The sequence below is a fragment of the Helicoverpa zea genome, chromosome 5 (assembly GCF_022581195.2).
Source record: "Helicoverpa zea isolate HzStark_Cry1AcR chromosome 5, ilHelZeax1.1, whole genome shotgun sequence".
NCBI lineage: Eukaryota > Metazoa > Arthropoda > Insecta > Lepidoptera > Noctuidae > Helicoverpa > Helicoverpa zea.
The window spans coordinates 10,194,464-10,215,152 of NC_061456.1; the positions used below are offsets into that span (position 1 = coordinate 10,194,464).

General features: G+C 35.0%; 6 protein-coding genes across 7 annotated transcripts; all 6 read right to left on the reverse strand.

The window, feature by feature from the left end:
• Window positions 1–90: 90 nt before the first annotated feature.
• On the reverse strand, window positions 91–2,366 carry LOC124630401 (mucin-2-like). Of its 2 annotated transcripts, none has more exons than XM_047164282.1 (4): window positions 2,235–2,365; window positions 1,716–1,895; window positions 1,004–1,211; window positions 91–185 (listed from the first exon to the last, which is right to left on the reverse strand). In XM_047164282.1, the coding sequence occupies exons 1-4, from the start codon at window positions 2,299–2,301 to the stop codon at window positions 179–181; spliced, it is 462 nt and encodes a 153-aa protein (XP_047020238.1). In that variant the 5' UTR covers window positions 2,302–2,365; the 3' UTR covers window positions 91–178. The 2 variants fall into 2 exon arrangements, with proteins under 2 accessions (XP_047020238.1, XP_047020237.1); XM_047164281.1 differs by lacking the exon at window positions 91–185 and adding an exon at window positions 661–715 and having other exon boundaries at window positions 2,235–2,366.
• A 1,893-nt stretch (window positions 2,367–4,259) lies between these two features.
• Window positions 4,260–6,473, reverse strand: LOC124630402 (serine protease inhibitor swm-1-like). Its single transcript, XM_047164283.1, has 3 exons — window positions 6,302–6,473; window positions 5,218–5,397; window positions 4,260–4,519 (listed from the first exon to the last, which is right to left on the reverse strand). Exons 1-3 carry the CDS (start codon window positions 6,366–6,368, stop codon window positions 4,302–4,304), a joined length of 465 nt encoding a protein of 154 aa, XP_047020239.1. The 5' UTR covers window positions 6,369–6,473; the 3' UTR covers window positions 4,260–4,301.
• Window positions 6,474–6,954: 481 nt separating this feature from the next.
• Window positions 6,955–8,696, reverse strand: LOC124630539 (chymotrypsin inhibitor Ani s 6-like). The gene is made up of 3 exons (XM_047164488.1): window positions 8,628–8,696; window positions 8,065–8,244; window positions 6,955–7,328 (listed from the first exon to the last, which is right to left on the reverse strand). Exons 1-3 carry the CDS (start codon window positions 8,692–8,694, stop codon window positions 7,111–7,113), a joined length of 465 nt encoding a protein of 154 aa, XP_047020444.1. The 5' UTR covers window positions 8,695–8,696; the 3' UTR covers window positions 6,955–7,110.
• An 847-nt stretch (window positions 8,697–9,543) lies between these two features.
• On the reverse strand, window positions 9,544–11,002 carry LOC124630457 (serine protease inhibitor swm-1-like). Its single transcript, XM_047164369.1, has 3 exons — window positions 10,895–11,002; window positions 10,285–10,464; window positions 9,544–9,916 (listed from the first exon to the last, which is right to left on the reverse strand). Exons 1-3 carry the CDS (start codon window positions 10,959–10,961, stop codon window positions 9,699–9,701), a joined length of 465 nt encoding a protein of 154 aa, XP_047020325.1. The 5' UTR covers window positions 10,962–11,002; the 3' UTR covers window positions 9,544–9,698.
• A 390-nt stretch (window positions 11,003–11,392) lies between these two features.
• LOC124630415 (serine protease inhibitor swm-1-like) lies at window positions 11,393–13,560 on the reverse strand. Its single transcript, XM_047164314.1, has 3 exons — window positions 13,037–13,560; window positions 12,202–12,381; window positions 11,393–11,942 (listed from the first exon to the last, which is right to left on the reverse strand). The coding sequence occupies exons 1-3, from the start codon at window positions 13,098–13,100 to the stop codon at window positions 11,734–11,736; spliced, it is 453 nt and encodes a 150-aa protein (XP_047020270.1). The 5' UTR covers window positions 13,101–13,560; the 3' UTR covers window positions 11,393–11,733.
• Window positions 13,561–14,945: 1,385 nt separating this feature from the next.
• Window positions 14,946–20,595, reverse strand: LOC124630417 (serine protease inhibitor swm-1-like). Its single transcript, XM_047164316.1, has 5 exons — window positions 20,492–20,595; window positions 17,185–17,364; window positions 16,134–16,323; window positions 15,367–15,414; window positions 14,946–15,191 (listed from the first exon to the last, which is right to left on the reverse strand). The coding sequence occupies exons 1-4, from the start codon at window positions 20,556–20,558 to the stop codon at window positions 15,411–15,413; spliced, it is 441 nt and encodes a 146-aa protein (XP_047020272.1). The 5' UTR covers window positions 20,559–20,595; the 3' UTR covers window positions 14,946–15,191; window positions 15,367–15,410.
• Between the last annotated feature and the right edge of the window lie 94 nt (window positions 20,596–20,689).

Sequence of the window (20,689 nt, forward strand, 5' to 3'; positions counted from 1 at the left end):
AGAAATAAATTACCAGCCATCGGGCCAACTGTTGGCCGACTGTTTTGTCTACATTGATTAGGTACCAGGGAATATAATAAAATCCAGAAGTTTTCAGCTTATATTTTGTTTATTTTTTACAAGTATGTACTTGTCATTTTGAATAATCTCTGGTTAGAAGTAGAAGCTTGTAGCACTTTCAGTAGCTGTGAAATAATAAATTAAATGATGAATGTTTATTACATAGGTCGATATGCGTATAGCTTAAGAGGACGAATTGGAATTTTTCGCGCCAAGGATCTCAATTTTTCTCAGTAAATACAAAACGGATCAAAATACAACTTGGTTACCTGAAAGTTCATGATATAAACCTTATTTTGTTAGACGTAGAAACATGATTAGGTGACTTTTATAACAGAGAAAAATATATCAAACATACCTCTTTTTGAAAAGAGATTCACATATTATGGGCAAACGGGACCGATTTAAGCCTCTTAACTTTTTTAGTAGTTGAGTATATACATACTCTTTAAAATTGTAGAAGGAATTTTTATCAAATTATCATTTCTAAATAATAAAATTACAAAACCATTTTGTCGCTTACGACTTTTAGTTATAAGCTAGCGCGCGTATTGTTATCCTCGCCCCGCTCAGACGCTCCGACCCCTTTTGGCGCCTTAGATGCGCGTGCCGGTTATGGAATTATTGTTGACCAATTCGTCGCCTTAATGGCAGTCTAAAAAATGTTATAGACTAGAAATGTGAATGTGAAATATGGCTATGCTAGAAATGTGAACTAAATATTTCTTTGAATGAGTAGTACTAGAGTAATAGTAGATAATGTACTTTAGTTGAAGCTGTTGGACTTGGTTTCAAATGCGTCCAGAAGGGCCCCATGCACCCGAATAAAAAGTATTCCATGTTAGGAAGGAATTTCTAGTAACATTTTTAGAATTGTTAAATTCTATGAAAAGTAAATTAACTAAGGTGTACCTATATAATTGGTAAAGATATTTATACGTACTTTTCATCTTTTGGCGGTTCAGGGCATTCGTCAATAGGTACACAATTCCACTTATCGTCTCTTGCGAAGCCATCTTTGCAGAAACACTTCCGAACACATCTGTGGTTCCACAGATCACAATGAGTTCTGTTCCGCTCAGACAACGTCGCACAAACATTGTCACATAATTTGCCGCAGTCATATTCCTCGTTCTCCCTTGTACAATTTTCTAAAAATGAAAGAATAATAATCACTCATATGCCCAGGACATGTAATAGTGCCGCCGGTGGGGGACTGGACGCCATAGATTCCCAGACCCTCTCCAGTCAGGCGAGATCGGAGTGCCGCTGGTCCTTTTTAGTGGGTATACCGGGAACGTCTTTACCGGGGAGTCCCACATACCCCTCTCCCGTCCCCCGAAGGGGAAGGGATGCGTAATACCATTTTCAGCCCAGCGACAACAAAAAAAATTTAGGACATGTTATAGTGTAGATACAAGAATTTGCGCTCTCAATTCCTTCACTCTCTGCGACTACTAGACCGACGAGGGGGTTTTTATTTTTTATACAACCAGGTATAGTCAAATATCTTAACGGGTAATTTTGTTATAAGAAGAAACTCTGGTATTTGTTGCTTATGGTCTATCATGTCCGTACACAGAGTACGTATTTTAATGCATTGAAAATTTTACTCATTTTTAACTTAAAATTAAATGAATGTTTGCAATGCTTACCACACTGATCCTCAGTAACACATTCATTTTTATCATTCCTAATTAATCCAGGCTTGCAAACACATCTGAATACACACGGTCTAATTTCTTGCGTACAGGCTATTCCTACGTCACGGGTGTGACAGGACCTTTCAGGGGGGCACGGTTGCACACATTGAAACACTTCTTTATCTCCACAGTCTGATAAAAAGAAAAAAACTTTTAGTTACACACGATATAATAACCAAATATAAGCAAGGTTCACCTTCAAAGCAGCAGACAAGTTACTTAAAAATACTAATGCCTGAAATTCAACTTTGAGTAGGTGCTATGTTCAAATCTAACAAATTAATTACATCTGCAAATTGCAAATTGTTTTTGTTACACATACGTTGCGCGTTGGGCAGATTGTAAAACAGTTTTTTTAAAGACTCTGTTAGTCAGGTTATAACGGAGAATATAAGAATATATTAAAGGTATGATGTACGTATTATACATCAATGATTATATCATAAAAAAAATAAATTGAATATTACTTACCGGAATTAATGCCGACACAAAAAAATACGAAACAGGAAAACACCGCGATATGCGTGAATCTCATCATATTGACGTCTCAACACTTTATGATATTATCACACGCTCGTGTGAATATTTATACTAGTTTGACGAATCAGTAGGTTATCAAAACCAGATTTTCTTAGAACTTCGATTTAAAAATATATAAAAAAAACGATTACGTCGCGCATTGAGGTTTCCGTAGAAAATATCTGTATCGAAATGATAAATAGATTACTGTGAAATAATAAGATAGACAGATAATTGACAATCTTAATTTTGCCATCGAAAAAATGATGTCATCACACATCTACGTAAGTCACAGTTAGTTTACCAACGGCAAAAACATACTTGGTGATTCTACTTCAAGATTTTTTTGGATTTTTCCTGTAAGTATGTAATAGGGTATTACATGCATTTTTGAAATATATCTCAAATAAATTCTTTAGTCTTAATATATCTCTAAAAAATTAAAAATATTTTTTTTCTCACGTTATGTACGAATATAAATTAATTGTTTTATCATAATTTCAAATTTCGCGCGTATTTCGCGAAAACGCGGCACACAACGGACGCCATGATTGTTTTTTGGTCATGACGTCATTACGTTAGTAAACAAACTACAGGTGTCAGTAATACATATTTTGATATGTATTGAAAATTTTAATAATGAGTAATTATGCTCCGTATCGTTGGTGTGTTGTTTCTGAATGTGAGAACACTAGTGTAAAAAAACCAGACAAATTATGGATTCAAGTACCAGTGGATATAAATATGAGAAACACTTGGTTAAAAGTTGCGAGACGAGATCCCGGACTGTTATCAGATAAATCTCGTTTATACTTTTGTGAAGATCACTTTGATGTAAGTAACTGTATTAACATTACCTATCTAATGAAATATACTCTTTAATGATAGGTTAACTACTTCAAGAATCAATACTTTGGGAAATGTGGATAATATTTAGAGGTTATAAAATCTATGACACTTTTGTTTACTACCGTAATGACGTCATTAGCATGGCGGCGACATTTCGTAGTGTTCAAAGACAGATAAAAAAACCTAAAAACTTTAAACTGCAATAAAAAATAATATTTATGTACCTTACGAAGTGAAACTAACATTTCCCGATTGCTTTTCCTCTAAACAATCATTGTAATACACTTTTAATTTTTTTCTCATCTAGACTAAAATATCCTATTGTAATACGGCGCGTGGAATTGGATGGTCATACATATCTTTAGATCGTGTAAACTTTGAGGGATTTTAAGTTTTCACTCAAGACTTCATGAATAAGTTTTTGTCCCTTCGGGTGTGTTGTGGAGTCGGTTTCAATATTTTTTTGTAAAAAAGACTTCTACTGCTATTCTCAACTGACTTCTACTATAATTTTTACTGTGCACGCTATACTTCTATGGAAAAAAATTACAGCCTGACCTGAGGAGCTGCTCGACTTGCTTCGTTTAACGTAAGTTGAAAGAACACTATCTTTCCTCATTGTCGTAGATGCATAGCATATATCCTATATTTTTTTAAATATAATTAGTTAATTATATTATTAAATGATTATATTTTTTTACATCTTCTTTTCTTTTTACATAGGTAGTCTATCTACAACTATTTTTTTATTCTAACTGTATTATAACGGACCTAACGGCAAAGATTTCTTAAGAAATACGCTGGGCCTTTATACCTGACTGTTTTTATTTTAATTCTTGTCTCATAAACCGTTAAATAAAATAAGTGAAAAGTTTTCGATTTCATGCTTTTCAGTTTCTGGGACCAAATATTTTTTAATTTTTAATACCCTCCTCAGTCCTTAGTCATATAAATAAAATATGTCCATTATCCAAATACAAGGTAGCTATCTACCATAACTTAGAAGTTCACTTAACTTTGTCTTCATTGTCAGGTCTGAAATAGTAGTCATAACATATTTCATTTCTGTGTAATAATCTCGTCAATACAAACGAAACGAGCCACACTTGGTAGTTTTTATACACCGTAAAATTTCCATAGATTTTATTAAAGAAAGATAGGTACTGTATTTTAATCACACTCTTCGTATTTTGGCGATCCAGGGCATTTGTTAATAGGTATACACTTTCTATTATCGTCTCTTGCGAAGCCATCCTTGCAGTAGCACTTGCGGACACAAGTGTAGCTCCATACATCACAATGGGTTCTGTTCCGCTCTGCCAGCGTTGAACAAAAGTTGTCACATGGAGTGCCGCAGTCATAGAACTCATTCTCCCTTGAACATATTTCTGGAAAGTAAAAGTACAATAACAATAATCATTCATTCATTCATAGGGTTGGACTGGAAGCAGAGCCCAACATAGTTGGGAAAAAGGCTCGGAGGATGATGAACAATAATCATTCATATGCCTAGAACAATTTGGTGCATATCATTTGTGAAGCCACAGATGCGTTCTCTATTCCTTCACTACCTCCGAGTCCTAGGCCGAGGAGGCAGCTATATACGGATTAACTATTAAGGTAATCTGTGGTTATATGCAAATAGCAACTAAATGTGTAAACACATATGGTCTTACTTAAAAAGTTAAACAGGCGTCACGTGTTTAAGAAAAATATGTAGGAAAATTTTTCCGTAACCACGTGCCAAACGCCTGTTTAACTTTTTTGTAGTGAGACCAATAATGGCTAATTATAGGGAGAAATTCGGGTTTTATTGCTCGTGATCTCCCATATATATTTCTTTCAATAAAAGGTGGTCTTCCCAGTCAAACAGTAGGTTGCTGAATATATTTGACATCGAGCTGACTAAGTAGGTATATCAGTCGATTCACTTTCTTTGTAACAATTAAAACTAGCTTGAGCAGGTATGTGCAACAAGCCAACGTCATGCTGACGTATCTGTGAGAATCATTAAAACTACTATTAAACTCTAACTGTAATAAACATGAAACATAAAAATAAACTGATATATATTTGCAATGCTTACCACACTGATCCTCAGTAACACATTCATTATTATCATTCCTAATAAATCCAGGTTTGCAAACGCAAGTGGATTCACATGGTCTATATTCTTGAGTACATCCTATTCCTATGTCACGGGTGTTGCAGGACTTTTCAGGGGGACAGGACTGCACACATTTCCACTCTTCATTTTTTCCACATTCTGTAAAAAAACAAATGAGTTTGTAACCATGTAGGCTCTTGTGTGAGTATCCAAAGTTCACCTTCAAGAAATCGGACAACGTACTGATAAAAAAAAATTGCAACGCCTGATATCTACTTTAAGTAGGTTGATACAGATCAATCTAAGATCTTAATTCCATCTATACAATGACCAAATAATTATTTTTAAATAGTCTTGGACGTTGGGCGTTGGCGTCGATTTCATAGTTTTAAAACCGGCCAAGTGCGAGTCGGACTCGTGCACGAAGGGTTCCGTAAATTACAGTTAAATCAACCTATCTCAAAAACTATAAGAGATACTTTGATCAAACCAAAAATCATTGAAAGAGTTAATTAGCATGCATCACCTCTATTTTTTTTAGAATTTTATACCCCGTAGTTATAAAAATAGAGGGGGGGGGACATACTTTTTACGACTTTGAGAGCTGATATCTCAAAAACCGTTCACTTTAAGAAAAATGTTTTTTAGAAAACTTTATATCATTTTAAAAGACCTTTCCATTGATACCCCACACGGGTATGTACATCGAAAAAAAAAATTTCATCCCTCAGTTACATGTATGGGGGGCCCCACCCCCAATTCTTTTTTTTACTATTTAGTGTCATATTTTTGTAGCGGTTCATACAACACATATTCCCATCAAATTTCATCACTGTAGTACTTATAGTTTCCGAGTAAATCGGCTGTGACAGACGGACAGACGGACAGACGGACATGACGAAACTATAAGGGTTCCGTTTTTGCCATTTTGGCTACGGAACCCTAAAAAGGAGTTGATAATAGACAAGTATAAGTTGTAAAGGAGAATAAGTCAAATGAACTCAAGTAGGTATACGATATGCATGGAGGATAATTTCACAGCACAATTTTAAACATTACTTACCTGAGTTAACTCCAACACAAAAAAATACACAGCAGGAGAAAAACGCGACACACGTGTACTTCATCATGTTGACGTCTCAACGCGTTATGATATTATCACACGCCCGTGTGTATATTTATGTATACTAAAGTCACGAATTGGTAAGTAATTAGGAGCAATGTTCGTAGAACTACAATGTGAAAAATAACAAAAACAACTAACTGCGAGTCGGACTCGCGAACCGAGGGTTTCATTTACCACATTGATGTAATGAAAAATATGAAAGACCAACTTAATTTTGGCTTTGAAAATTTATTTCCGCTCACATCTATGTAAATCGCAGTTAGTTAACCAACAGCAAAAACAATACTTTGTGACGTAGGTAGCCGCTTCAAGATTTATGGAATTTTTCCGGTACAATTATTGTGATACTAGCTTCCGCCCACAGCTTTGCCCATGTGGTATGTTGATAAAAACCCTTAGTTAACATAATATTATACTCTATTGTACGACATGTTGCTGAAAACCAAACTCGAAAACGGGTAAGCCGATCAGCCAATCTTATGTATGCAGTTACTAAATATCCTACATTTGTACAATACCCAAAGGCTTCTAGTTAATGCTGCAACCTAAATATTAAGTGCTTAGAGGTACTTCAGAATAAAATGCAGAGGTTTAAGAACTAATATTTTATTGCAATATAAAAGAAGAAACGGTTCAAGAGTGGTAGCTATCGCCATTGAAGTCCAAATTTAGCTTCATGCTTTAAAGGCTTCGGAAACTCGGTACTTCAGAAATACAAGAGTTATTATCTTTTAAAATACTCTAACTTATGCATTCTGTTCTTGATTTGTCGTTTCAGGGCATTTGTCAATAGGTATACAATTTCTGTTCTCGTCTCTTGCGTATCCATCCTTGCAGTAGCACTTGCGGACACATCTGTGGTTCCAGAGGTCACAGTGAGTTCTGTTGCGCTTTGACAACGTTGCACAAACATTGTCACACAATTTGCCGCAGTCATATTCCTCATTCTCCCTTGTACATATTTCTGAAAATTTTACAAATACAGTGAAATGTCCAAACTAAGTGCAGAAAGAATCCCGGCAGTTATAGCCAAAATGTTTTTCTACAATCAAAGCTGGTAGAAACAGAACAATCTTCTAGAGTTCACGAAAGCTTTCATTCGACAGCTAAGAAGACTTCTTAGCTAACTGTCTAAAAATTATCCCAATCATAACCTTGTGTCTCAGAAATTCTACCGTGTACTTGTACCAATCTTATTGAACATTAATTATCAAGTCTAATAGCAACTAATCTCATATATGCCATATACGGGTGTGTCGTACCTAATCATATTAAATTCTATCACATATGTACTTAATGATATTCTATGGCGAACTGTAAAAAAAAATAATCTAACCAATTTCAGTGGTTTAGCCACAGGAGTCATTTTTCGTTTTCATAATTTACAACATTATGTGTAAAGCAAGGATAAAGTTAGGAGTATCGAATGTTTTGACCAGTTGAGACCTTCAATGGACCTGCAAAGTAATTTTCAAGGGAGAATTTCAGTTGTTTGTAATGACTGACATGGTGACTGACATGGTGTTCTAATTCTCGACATTTTTATTCAATTCACTCTGTTTGAAAAATTCATTTATTTTATTTTTACGTATTTTATTTTTTTCTTTGTGCTAGTTAACCAGTAGGTAGTTAACGTATTTAATTTAATGTGATTAGGTACGACACACCCGATATAATCTGTTATATTTTGCGATGCTTACCACACTGATCTTCACTAACACATTCATTATTTTCATTCCTTATAAATCCATGCTTGCAAGCACAAGTGTGTTCACATCCGTTATCTTCTGGCAAACAAGATATTCCTATGTCACGGTCGTTGCATGTTCTTTCACCGGGGCACACATCCACACATTGATACTCTTCGTTTTTTCCACAGTCTGTGAAAAGGCATATAAATGTATAGACTTGATTATGTAAAGACGTAAATAAATTGGGTCGTGTTTTTGTGTGTTTGCTAGCTTTGATTGCCACGAAAGCTCGACATATACTGAAGACATAAAGGATCTTAAAAAATATCTAATTGCTCAATAGAAGGCGGTAGAAGACGCGGGCCAATGTTACTTATGAGTTATTTGACCTGCCTTTAATTAAGCAATTTTTCCTCAAAATTAAAGAGCTACAAACAAACATACTTGAAACAAAAACTACATAAGAAACAAAGATCTACCTACAAGAAATCATAGGTACAAGTTATTTGTTAATAATTTATTCTTAGACCAAATCTACGAAGGCCACTAAGTAGTATTTATTTACAACTTACCTTTATTAAAACCGGCACAAAACAATACACAACAGGAGAACAGCGCGACACACGTATACTTCATCATGTTGACGTCTCAACGCGTTATGATATTATCACACCCTCTGTGTGTATTTATACTAGTTTCATGAATAGGTAAGTAATCAAAAGCTAATATTCTTAGAACTTCGATGCAAACAAAAAGTAATCGGTTAAGCGGGACTCGGGCACCGAGGGTTCCGTACTTCGGACAAAATATTAGCATGGCCATCCAACGAGGTAATGCTGCCAGCCTCTTGGGCACCTTCCCAGTCGACAGTGACGGGGACGTATTTTTTTATGCTTTTAAGTTAAAGGTTTTTTACGGGAGTGGTTTATCATTTAAATGTGGTTCATAAATAGTTCATCATCATCATCTCAGCCATAGGACGTCCACTGCTGAACATAGGCCTAACCCTTTGATCTCCACAGATACCTGTTGGAAGCGACCTGCATCCAGCGTCTTCCGGCGACCGTTATAAGGTCGAAAAGTGCTGGAGTGGAGACCACGGACTAGCAAGCGCAGCGTTGGACGTCCACCAACGAGGTGGACAGACGACCATAAATAGTTACTACTCGAAAATTATTTCGCTGCAAATTCTATCAAAATTGAATTGTCTTCTATTACCCTGTCATTTGAACATCTTTGACAATCGTTAGGGGTAGTCAGAAGCCAGAAAGTCTGACAAACCTAGGTCTTATCTAGGTGCGTTAGCATGCCCAGGTAACTGGGTTAAAGAGGCCAGATACTTAGTCAGTTTTATCACCCGTGAAACTTCCATCAAAATTCTTTCCTATCTGCAGTCATAAAAATATCCAATATTTGTATAGAAGCTTCTGACTGATTTTGTAACCTTAGTTTTAAGTGTTAAAGGTACTTCAGAATAAAATTCAGAGGTTTAAGAACGAATATTTTATTGTAATATAAAAGAGGAACGGTTCAAGAATGGTAGCTGTCGCTATTGAAGTCCAAGCTTAGCTTCATGCTTTAAAGGCTTCGAAAACTCGGTACTTCAGAAATACAAGAGTTCTTATCTTTTAAGATACTCTATCTTATGCATTCTGTTCTTGATTTGTCATTTCAGGGCATTTGTCTATAGGTATACAATTTCTGTTCTCATCTCTTGCGTAGCCATCCTTGCAGTAACACTGGCGGACACATCTGGGGTTCCACAGATCACAATGAGTTCTGTTCCGCTCAGACAATGTCGCACAAACATTGTCACACAATTCGCCGCAGTCATGCTCCTCATTCTCCCTTGTACATATTTCTGAAAATTTTACAAATACAGTCAAATGTCTATACTAAGTGCAGAAAGAATCTCAGCAGTTATAGCCAAAATGTCTTTCCACAATCATAGCTGGTAGAAACAGAACAATCTTCTAGAATTCACGAAAGCTTTCATTTTAAGAAGACTTCTTAATAGATTGTCTATATAATTGAGATTGTCTATATGATTGATGTATAAGATTGTGATAGATTGTTGATTTTAGATTGTCTAACTGACGGTTATCTGTTGCAAATTATCCCAATCATAACCTTGTCTCTAAGAAATTCTACCATGTACTTGTACCAATCTTATTGAAATTAGGTAATCTTATTTGACATATATAATCTGTTATATTTTGCGATGCTTACCACACTGATCTTCACTAATACATTCATTATTTTCATTCCTTATAAATCCATGCTTGCAAGCACATGTGTAATGACAAAAGTTATCTTCAGGCAAACAAGATATCGATATGTCACGATCGTTGCATGTTCTTTCACCTGGGCAATCCCGCACACATTGATACTCTTCGTTTTTTCCGCAGTCTGTGAAAAGTCACATAAATCTAAAGACTAATGTTAAGACGTAAATAAATTGGGCAGAGTTTTTGTGTTTGCTAGCTTTGATTGCCACGAAAGCTACTACATATACCAACAGAATAAAAGACCTTCAAAAAATTACAATTCATTACCCAGTAGAAGGCAATAGAAGATGCGGGCCAATGTTGCTTATGAGTAATTTGTACTGCCTTTTATTAAGCTATTTTTCCTCAAAATTAAAGAGCTACAAACAAACATACCTACTTAAATCAAAAACTGATTATAAAAACTGACTTTACTATAAAAAACAAAGATACATCTACAAATCATACAAGTTATTTGCAAATATTTTTTTCTTAGGCTAAATTTACGAAGGCCACATATGCATTCAATGTAAAGGGGAATAATGGACTAAGTATAGTTATTTACAACTTACCTTTATCTAAACCGACACAAAACAATACACAACAGGAGAACAGCGCGACACACGTGTACTTCATCATGTTGACGTCTCAACGCGTTATGATATTATCACACGCTCGTGTGTATATTTATACTAGTTTTATGAATAGGTAAGTAATCAAAGGCTTATTCTTAGAACTTCGATGCAAACAAAAAAGTTATTGGTTAAGTGGGATTTGGGCACCGAAGGTTCCGTACTTCGGACAAAATATTAGCATGGCCATCCAACGAGGTAGGTAATGCTGCTAGCCTCTTGGGCACCCTCCCAATCGACAGTAATGGGGACGTTTTTTTTATGTTTTTAAGTTTAAGCTTTTTTACGAGAGTCTCCACTCTCGCATCCAGTTTCCTATCAGCAGTTACAAACATATCTAATATTTGTATAATACCTGTAGGCTTCTGACTGATTTTGTAACCTTAATTTTAAGTGCTTAGTGGTACTGAAGAATAAAATACAGAGGTTTGTCATGTGTATTAATATTTAATTATAGTATACAAAGAGGAGTGGCAACGACAATTTCTTGAAAGATGACATGAATAGGAAGGGAGCCAGTGTCATTATGACGAGTGAGGAAAATATGGAAGAGGGTGACATATTGCGCCGATCCAGAACAAAATTGGGAACAGGGCAGGATGAGGAAGAAGAAGAAGTGGTAACGACAATCAAACTCCAAGCTTAGAATCATGTCTAACAATCTTGGGAGTAAATACAAGTGTCAGCTGGGCTGTTCATTTTACGGTTATGTGAACCTTTTTTTTACATTTTTGTTTATATTTATTACAATAGAAAATTAGAAGGACACACGCATTATTTTATTCATATTTTGGCGTTTCAGGGCATTTGCCTACAGGTATACAATTTCTGTTCTCGTCTCTTGCGTAGCCATCCTTGCAGTAACACTGGCGGACACATCTGGAGATCCACAGATCACAGTGGGTTCTGTTCCGCTCAGACAACGTCGCACAAACATTGTCACACAATTCGCCACAGTCATAGAATTCATTCTCTTTGGTACATTTATCTGAAAAGATTACAAATATCGATAGTCAAATGTCCGAACAAAGTGCAGAATCTCAACAGGGATAGTCAAGATTTGGCTTATTCGTAGCAAATTATTTCAAATAACCTATTTAAAGAAAGGTAGTATTAACAGCTTCCTGTACATGTACCAAACTAGGTCACATGTTTTTGATTGAAGAGTTAAAAAAGATTAGACTTTATAATTCGAATTATGCCCTGATAACTTGAAAAAAGAAGCTGTCGTATTTTGGATTGCTTACCACACTGATCCTCAGTAATACAGTTATTATTATCATTCCTAATAAATCCAGGCTTGCAAACACAAGTGTCTTCACATTCAGTATATTCATCCGGACAAGCTATTTGTATGTCACGATCACTGCAAGACTTTTGAGGGGGACATGAGTGCACACATCCCATCTCTTCGTTTTTTCCACATTCTGCAAAAAAATAATAAGGAAGGAGAGGAAAGTGGATGTAGCTGATAGCCATGATTAAAATGCTGGAGGCTTTTTTCCAGCCCCGTTCCTAATTTATTACGTTTGGGGTCAGCAAAATATCTACATGTTTTACATGTAGATACAAACTTACGTTAATAAAAAACAATTGAATAATTTTATTTATTTTAGTAACTCGGGTCCCATTACGCCGAAGCCTGCCTGGGCTGCGGGGTTGCTTGAAAGAGATAACGAGACCCTAGTACACATATTTTCTACCTAAAAAAATCTAATGTATTTAATGTATGCACACTTGTATATTTTTTATTTTTAACCAGTTAACTATAAAAATCGACAGTCAGAAGCACAACGAGGTGATCTCCTGTAAGCGTTTATTTATCTATCATCCTTTAAGAGACTTTAATACCCATTTACTGTAATAAATTAAGAGGTTTTACTAAAGGCCTTCATAAATTATTCGACTGCTAGCGGCTTCGATCAACAATTTGTTGACTAGCGGAAAACAAGTTTTTAAAGAAATAAAGAACATATAGGGTATTTAGTATGTTATTTAGTTTCGTGTCTTAAACAACAATTACGTCAAAAGAACATGGATAAGAAATAAATAGACTATATAAAGAATGTATTTACAACTTACCTGAATTAACGATAACAAACAATACACAGCAGGAGAACAGCGCGACACACGTGTACTTCATCATGTTGACGTCTCAACGCGTTATGATATTATCACACGCTCGTGCGTATATTTATACTAGATATTTTTATAACTTCGATGCAAAAAAAAGTTATCGGTTAAGTGGGACTCGCGGCCTACAAAATGTTCCTTTAATTAAAAGATAAACTGTACTGATGATGGAGCAAACAAAAATTTTTCATTGAAATACCATCAAATTAAAAAACATATGGCAGAGAGCATAAATAAGCAACCGACACTTGGCTTGAGAAGTTCAGATAGACAAAAACCTTATTTATCATAATATCATCTATATCCATCTATTGTACGACATGTTGCTGAAAAACAAACTCGAAAACGACTTAACCGAAAATACCATCTTTGAATTGTCTTCCTCTCCGTCTTTTATTTGCAGTTATTAAATATCCTTTACTAGCTCTGCCAGCGGTTTCACCCGCATACCGTGGGAACCTCTGCAGGAACCAACGAGGCAGTCATCATCATCATCATCATCAGCCTATCGCAGTCCACTGCTGGACATAGGCCTCTCCAAGTGCACACCACTGAGATCGATTTTCAGGCAGTCATACTAAGGCGGTTATACTGGGTAATAATAAAATACTGAATATTAGTTTATTATTATTTAATATCGTTTGACACCTGTCTGTCATTCGTTATCTAATGTTCATATGATACACAATATTCCGAATGTATCATTTCTTCACACATGCAAAAAGGTATGCAAGGAGAATTCTTGTCTTGCCTCAAATAGCCAGAATTACAAACACAGCCTTTCTTGTAAGGTTCAGAATCATTGCATTTGAACTTTGCTACGAGAGAAAGGCAGATGTCAGACGGGCAGTCTTTCTTGTAGTGGGTATAAACTTCATTTTTGTCAGAACAGCGCGAATCTGTCAATAATCAAAATATATTTTTAATTACTGGAAACTTAATAATACTTATACCTCAAAGTATTTTTTGTATAACTTTGTTTAATTTCAAAAGTTTCCACAATTCTAATGTGTCTTGAATAATCAAATTTTGCATTACTCTTTCATTTAAATTCGCAATTTATTTTTAAACATGATTATGTTATTTCATCTCGTTTTTAGACGTAGGTACGTGCATAATGTCAGAGGGACATAGGAAATAATAGGTAAAGAGACTAAAGAATGTATTACAACTTACCTAGATGGTAACCGGCACAAAACAATATGCAACAGGAGAACAGCGCGACACACGTGTACTTCATCATGTTGACGTCTCAACGCGTTATGATATTATCACACGCTCGTGTGTACGTATACTTACACTAGTGTCACGAATTTAAATAGTGAAAAGCTGATTGATGTTCTTAGTACTTATGTTCATGTGAAATTAAACAATAACAACAATATCGGTTGAAAGCGAGACGGACTCGCGCACCAAGGGTTCCGTAGGTATAACACATACTCAATATTCCTCTTACGAAGAGATAATCTTTACCGAGCGACGAACATAGTTAAGCCGTCCGAAAACTACTGTGGCTATAGGTATGTAGGTACGTACATTGATAAAGGTCGCAACTGACCAAATGAAAAAAGTAAATGCAGAGCTGCGGACTGAAGACCCCAAAATTTCAATTTACATAATTTTCTTAAACTCTGAATTGAAAGAACTCTAAAATTATTAAAGTTAAGAAAAAAATCGTAGATAACGCAAATAAACAATTGATAACAGAGTTGAGGGGTTCAGATAGACAATTGCTTTTTATAAAACACTTATCTAGAAGGTAAATCCGGTTCGTTTGAAAAAGCTTACCACGACATAGAAGTCAAAATACTAGAAACGCCTCACGATAGTATTTAGAGAAATAATAAAATACGGAATATTAGATTACTATTATTTAATCGTATTTAATTTGTTTATCGTAATGAAGAAAACTCTCTGACTTTCACAATCTAATGCAGTTCATATACCTACAATATTCCGTATTTATCATTTTGTCACACATGTAGTTAATTGAAATAAGAATTAAATTAATTGAACTTCGTCACGAGAGGAAGGCAGGTGTCAGATGGGCAGTTCTTCTTTCAGTCAGTGTAAACTTCAACAGGATCTTTCGGAGCTTTCGGATCTGTAAATGAATCAAATATATTTTTTATTTGATTTAAATTTGCGATAAGACAACTGAAAATATTTCGGTTATCGTAATAGCTAAATGGTGGAACTCTCCGTTAGGTAAATTCATAATTCAAAATTCAAAGGAAAAATAAAAGAATTATCTGTGGATATTATTAAGGAATACTTACGAATTTGGGAATGATGACGTACTCCAGTTTTTTCTTTTAAATTCTTATCTGGGAACAAATAAATAAAATTGTTTAAAATAGCGGTTACCTTATGTGTTTCCCTTTTATATAGATCCAATAAAATAGTTAAAGGAATACCTTGACTCATTGAAGAGTCAAAATCGTTTATGTACCTACTACTAAATTATATACTATATATACGTTAGGGAAAATAACAATATTCCTCATTGCTATTAAGTTTGTTGTTTACAAATTCAAATAAAATTCTTTCAATTCTTACGCGCTTGATAATTGCACTGGACAATTACAAGACAAATGATGGTAATTTGATTTTAAATATACCGAATGCTCCTATGTTGCCCAATTAAATATTCTAAATCAGAGTAGAATACAGCTATACTTAATCTGAATCCCACTAATATTATAAACACAAAAGTTCTCATCAACATCATCAGCCTATGTTACTCGGGAAGTGTGTACCTTTCCAATGGTGAAATATTTTTTTTAATCGGATCTGTTGTTTCGAAGCCTGTAATAAAATTTAAATTAAAAATTAAATTAAATTTTATAATAAAAAAATATTATAATAAAATAATAATAATAAAAAAAAATTAAATTAAAAGAAACTTATGTTACTCGCAGTTAAAATTTTCCCTTTTTATTATATTAGTAAAGGTAAGGTTTTTTTTAACTGAGCACGGGAAATTATTTCTCTCAGGATGCGTGTGAAACCGCTAGTGGAAGCTAGTATGATATCTAATACTTACTTAGGGCATTCTTCTACCGGTATGCAGTACCCATCTTTGTCCCTCGCGTACCCATCCTCACAGTAGCACTGGCGGTTGCACATAATGTTCTTGATAGGACAGTGGGTTCTATTCTGAGTGGCTAAGGTCGCACACTCGTTGTCACATGCACTCCCGCATTCGAAGAACTCATTAGCAAGTACACAGTTTTCTGAAAATTATAGGAAAAGTGTGTAAAAGGTTTAACGTTTGTCTAACCAAGGGGTATTGGGTTGCCCGGGTAACTGGGTTGAGGAGGTCAGATAGGCAGTCGTACCTTGAAAAGCATTGGTGCTCAGCTGAATCCGGTTAGACTAGAAGCCGACCCCAACACAGTTGGGAAAAGGTTCGGAGGAACGTTTACATCTGGCATTAAATCTGCGCTAAAGTTGCTCTTCATAAAACAAGGTGAACGAAAGTGGTGTAGCCATGGGTACTTTTTAAACTAATAAAATATAAAAATATTTTTTTTAAACTTTTTAACAGAGTTTTAAAACAAGATCAATAAAAATTTGACTCTTGATATTTATTGCCATTATGCAAGATATCATAAAACTGTTAAATATAGATCCAGTTAAGTACTAGACATGAACAACAAAATACCCAATTTTTCCCCGCGATAAGGAAAATCTTCAATAACTATTCTGAGTACACATCACACATGTACTTACTAAGCTACAATGAACTCACACAATTACAGTTTTACGACTATGCGAAGTTAGTTAATAAGTGGGACCAGTACAGCTCAATAGTATCCTAGAACCTGATTTTCGCCTATTGCATAAAGATTACTTTCGAAGTGTTGATTTCCTAAAGTGAATTTATTTCCCATTGAATCCGAAACATGTTATTTGTTGATTTGTATGAAAATGGATGAGTGTGGTCAGCAACAAAACTTCATTAAACAGTCTAAATTACAAAATGAATGATCACTATTTTGGATGTTGTGTTGAGCATTTTGTAACTCTTTGATGCCCTATCTCAAAGCGCAAAAACTAGTAATTAACGATTGTCAAAGTAAAATCAACCTTACCACACTGAGATACAGGTATACATTCGCCTGCATCGTTCCTTATGAGATTACCCTTGCACACACACGTATGTTCACAAGAGTCGCCTGTATATAAACAGCTCGTTGCTATGTGACGATTCGCACAAGTCACTTGAGGGGGGCACGACTGTATGCACTGCAACTCTTCATTTGGTCCACATACTGTTAAATAACACAGTTATATTATTATACAAGCTGACAAAACAAAATTTGTATCGTTTAAACCTTCCCTAGACCTCTATAAACATTTTAAAACCAAAATAAACCAAATCGGTCCAGCCATTCTCGAGTTTCAGTGAAAATAACGAACAGCAATTCATTTTTATAAATAGAGATAAAATATAAGGCACCCAAATACCAAAAAAAAATACGCCGATAGCCCAAATAGTTTTTGTATGTTTTTTTTCCCCATATAAACAAAAGAACCAATTCTATTTTATCCATACTTTGAGGGACACCCCGAGAAATTCTGTATAGGTAAGTACCTGGATAAAAATAACATAATATGTAAGTACTTAGGTATATGATATTTTTACCCGGGTATGATTTTTGAATTCCGTTGCCCACTATAACTATAAAACTACAGATAATATTTCGACGGTAAAAAGGCAAAAGGGGTCAAGCGCCACATTTTGCGATTTTTACTTTTTTATTGACCCCAACTCCACTATTTTTTCTCTTTCGAATGGTCGTAGTATCGTTTTCCTAGCATGAAAAAAAGTCGCTTGTACCAAAGAATTATTTGTACTGAAGTGCCAAATCGATACTTGCCAAAAGTGCTCAAGCGACACCAACTTTACGTTCTTGTATCGCCTTGTCATTTGGCATAATTTTAAAAACAATATTAGAAGTAAATATGTCGTTTGTATCCATTTTTCTTTTATTTGTTTAATAACTATAACGTCGCTTACACCAATAGCAAAAATTGTCAACTAAACATAAATTGGCGCTTGGCCCCTTTCTTAAATAATTTTATTTTCATTACGTTGCATTTGATCCACTCCGCACGCATGACAGCGCCCTTGCAAATGGGTATATGTCTCGTGTAGGTACGTGAAAGCGAGTTCACGCGTGTTTGAAACGCGATCGCAGTTTTTAACAAAGATTAAAATTTTATATAAAACATGTCTGCAACTCCCGAAAACGTGAAATTGCGACGTGTTTTAGGCCGAAAAAGACGTGCTAGTACCAAGAAGGTTAGGTATTTGATTATAATGATAGCAATAGAGGGGTCGAAGAAATTTAAGATGCCGTGATTCCCCTACTATCATCGGTAAATTCATCCTCATTTTATTTATTTTATAAAAATAAATTAAACGTTTCTTAGGATAGTTTTTAGGGTTCTGTACCCAAAGGGTAAAACGGGACCCTAATGTTTTCGCTCCTCTGTCCGTCCGTCCGTCCGTCTGTCACCAGGCTGTATCTCATGAGCCGTGATAGTTAGAGAGTTGAAATTTTCACAGATGATGTATTTCTGTTGCCGCTATAACAACAAATACTGAAAACTAGAATCAAATAAATATTCTGGGGGGCTCCTATACAAAAACCGTGATTTTTGTAAGAACTGGTAATAGGTAGTAGGTACGCGTTTCATAGGTAAATGTTGGATAATTTTATTACGAGAGCAACTTGAAAATGTGTTTATTGAGATATCTTAACGATATTAGTGTCAAATAAAAGGCTAGACCTTTTTTTGACACCAATTTTTGTATAAAACCATTTTTTCCTTTTAGGAAATCATTAAAAATTAGCAAAAATGTAAACAATCATAATTTTTACCAAGTTATTGTGGTTTATTTACTCAAATAATGTGATAACATGCTGTTGTATGTACTATCAGTTAAGTAACTGCTGTTTTTTGGATCTCAGTTTTGTTCCTTGTATTGTTTTAATTTAATACATAATCCATAGTTCTATTACCTACCTGCTGTGCCAAATATAAAATAATACTGTTAATTAAGATGTTTTAACTTAAGCCAAAATCTGACTTAGTTCTATGATCTGTTGTGCCAAATAAAATAAAATACTTTACTACTTTATACACATGGAGCTTAGGCCAAAATCTAAAAATTCCAACATTCAATATTGGTGCTTGACCCCCGCGCAAATGCGATAAACCTGGTAAATACCTGGGGTCAAGCGACATCTATCTTTGAAACTATTGATCTCAGGCTTATTTTGATGTAAAATTATTAAAGAACATTGTATTTAAGTAAACTTTTCTGAAGATTGTGATGTGATTCAATAAAGCAATACAGAGATATTATTTTTTTAAACTTTCTTTTTACTCTCCTGAACAATTTGATCTGTGGTGCTTGACCCCTTTTGCCTTTTTACCGTCGATTTACAAATCTTCTAAATATTTTTTACGGAATATTTTTTATTTACATAGATATTTACAATACATTTAAAAAACTATCCTAGTAAAACAAAACAAAAAAAAAACACTGTAACTAAAACGCGTCAAAAAAATCTAAATAACAACTCTACCACATAGTGACGTCACACAGGCAGAGGTATTTCCCCGAGACCAAACGTCTACAACGGAATGAAACACGGAAATAACTACTTGAATAACAAACTATAGTTCGGCCATTCAGAGAATGCGTTCCTGACACGTCGCGATTGAACTGACGACGTAACTTTGCAATGGCGTTGCAGTTACGATAAAAATATTTTTGCTGGTTGTTTACCGTTTTAACAATTGAGGAGCATTAAAACAACATTATTATATCAATAATCAATGAATGTAGTTACGTCGTCAGTTCAATCGCGACGTGTCAGGAACGCATTCTCTGAATGGCCGAACTATAGTTAATATCTCACGCATCTGTTTTGTTTACTGTCATAGGTTTTTTGTTTAATTATTATTTGTTATACCAGCACAAATCAGCTATTTCCCGCATACCATAATTTCAATTGATTTTACGTATTTTATATCGACCTCCGTGAATTTTTCACGCATGCAAATCAACAGCTTGTATTCTTTGGTAAGGCTCTGATATCAGACTGCCCGTAACAAGCTACTGCCGAACTAAACGTTAAAATGACAGCCGGGACCCACATTTTAACCATCGATTCACGGCCCAAAAACTTGAAGTTTAAATCCAATATTTTTGCAAAGTCCAAAATAATCCTGTCGGTCTCGCCAGCTTCCACGCCAAAACTACTGGACCGATTTAAATGGAATTTGTTACACAGATAGTATACAGTCAAAGAACAGACATTTTACATGTGCGAGAGTCCCCCCGAGACATTGTTGGAACAACTAGTAAAAAACAAAACTTACCGGCTTTATGCCCGACACACAACACGAGACAACAGGAAAAAACAACGAGACACGTATACTTCGACATGTTGACGTCTAAACACGTTATGTCAGACCGACGCTTGTTTGTTTATTTATATACTAGTTTCCTGAATCGCTACGGTACCAAAAGATTAAACATATGTAAATCATTTAAACCTGCCGCCTAAAAATCACCGA

Coding starts and splice junctions, on each gene's coding strand:
- LOC124630402 (XM_047164283.1), bottom strand. CDS start 6,368: ATGATGAAGTACACGTGTGTCGCGTTTTTCTCCTGCTGTGTATTTTTT. Junction 5,398..6,301: donor TTGTGTTGGAGTTAACTCAG/GTAAGTAATGTT, acceptor GTTTTTTTACAG/AATGTGGAAAAAATGAAGAG. Junction 4,520..5,217: donor TGTTACTGAGGATCAGTGTG/GTAAGCATTGCA, acceptor TTTACTTTCCAG/AAATATGTTCAAGGGAGAAT.
- LOC124630417 (XM_047164316.1), bottom strand. CDS start 20,558: ATGTCGAAGTATACGTGTCTCGTTGTTTTTTCCTGTTGTCTCGTGTTG. Junction 17,365..20,491: donor GTGTGTCGGGCATAAAGCCG/GTAAGTTTTGTT, acceptor GTTATTTAACAG/TATGTGGACCAAATGAAGAG. Junction 16,324..17,184: donor TATACCTGTATCTCAGTGTG/GTAAGGTTGATT, acceptor TATAATTTTCAG/AAAACTGTGTACTTGCTAAT.
- LOC124630415 (XM_047164314.1), bottom strand. CDS start 13,100: ATGATGAAGTACACGTGTGTCGCGCTGTTCTCCTGCTGTGTATTGTTT. Junction 12,382..13,036: donor GTTTGTTATCGTTAATTCAG/GTAAGTTGTAAA, acceptor ATTTTTTTGCAG/AATGTGGAAAAAACGAAGAG. Junction 11,943..12,201: donor TATTACTGAGGATCAGTGTG/GTAAGCAATCCA, acceptor TAATCTTTTCAG/ATAAATGTACCAAAGAGAAT.
- LOC124630539 (XM_047164488.1), bottom strand. CDS start 8,694: ATGATGAAGTATACGTGTGTCGCGCTGTTCTCCTGTTGTGTATTGTTT. Junction 8,245..8,627: donor TTGTGCCGGTTTTAATAAAG/GTAAGTTGTAAA, acceptor GCCTTTTCACAG/ACTGTGGAAAAAACGAAGAG. Junction 7,329..8,064: donor TGTTAGTGAAGATCAGTGTG/GTAAGCATCGCA, acceptor TAAAATTTTCAG/AAATATGTACAAGGGAGAAT.
- LOC124630457 (XM_047164369.1), bottom strand. CDS start 10,961: ATGATGAAGTACACGTGTGTCGCGCTGTTCTCCTGTTGTGTATTGTTT. Junction 10,465..10,894: donor TTGTGTCGGTTTAGATAAAG/GTAAGTTGTAAA, acceptor GACTTTTCACAG/ACTGCGGAAAAAACGAAGAG. Junction 9,917..10,284: donor TATTAGTGAAGATCAGTGTG/GTAAGCATCGCA, acceptor TAAAATTTTCAG/AAATATGTACAAGGGAGAAT.
- LOC124630401 (XM_047164281.1), bottom strand. CDS start 2,301: ATGATGAGATTCACGCATATCGCGGTGTTTTCCTGTTTCGTATTTTTT. Junction 1,212..1,715: donor TGTTACTGAGGATCAGTGTG/GTAAGCATTGCA, acceptor TTTCATTTTTAG/AAAATTGTACAAGGGAGAAC. Junction 716..1,003: donor GAACCGCCAAAAGATGAAAA/GTACGTATAAAT, acceptor AACATTTTTTAG/ACTGCCATTAAGGCGACGAA.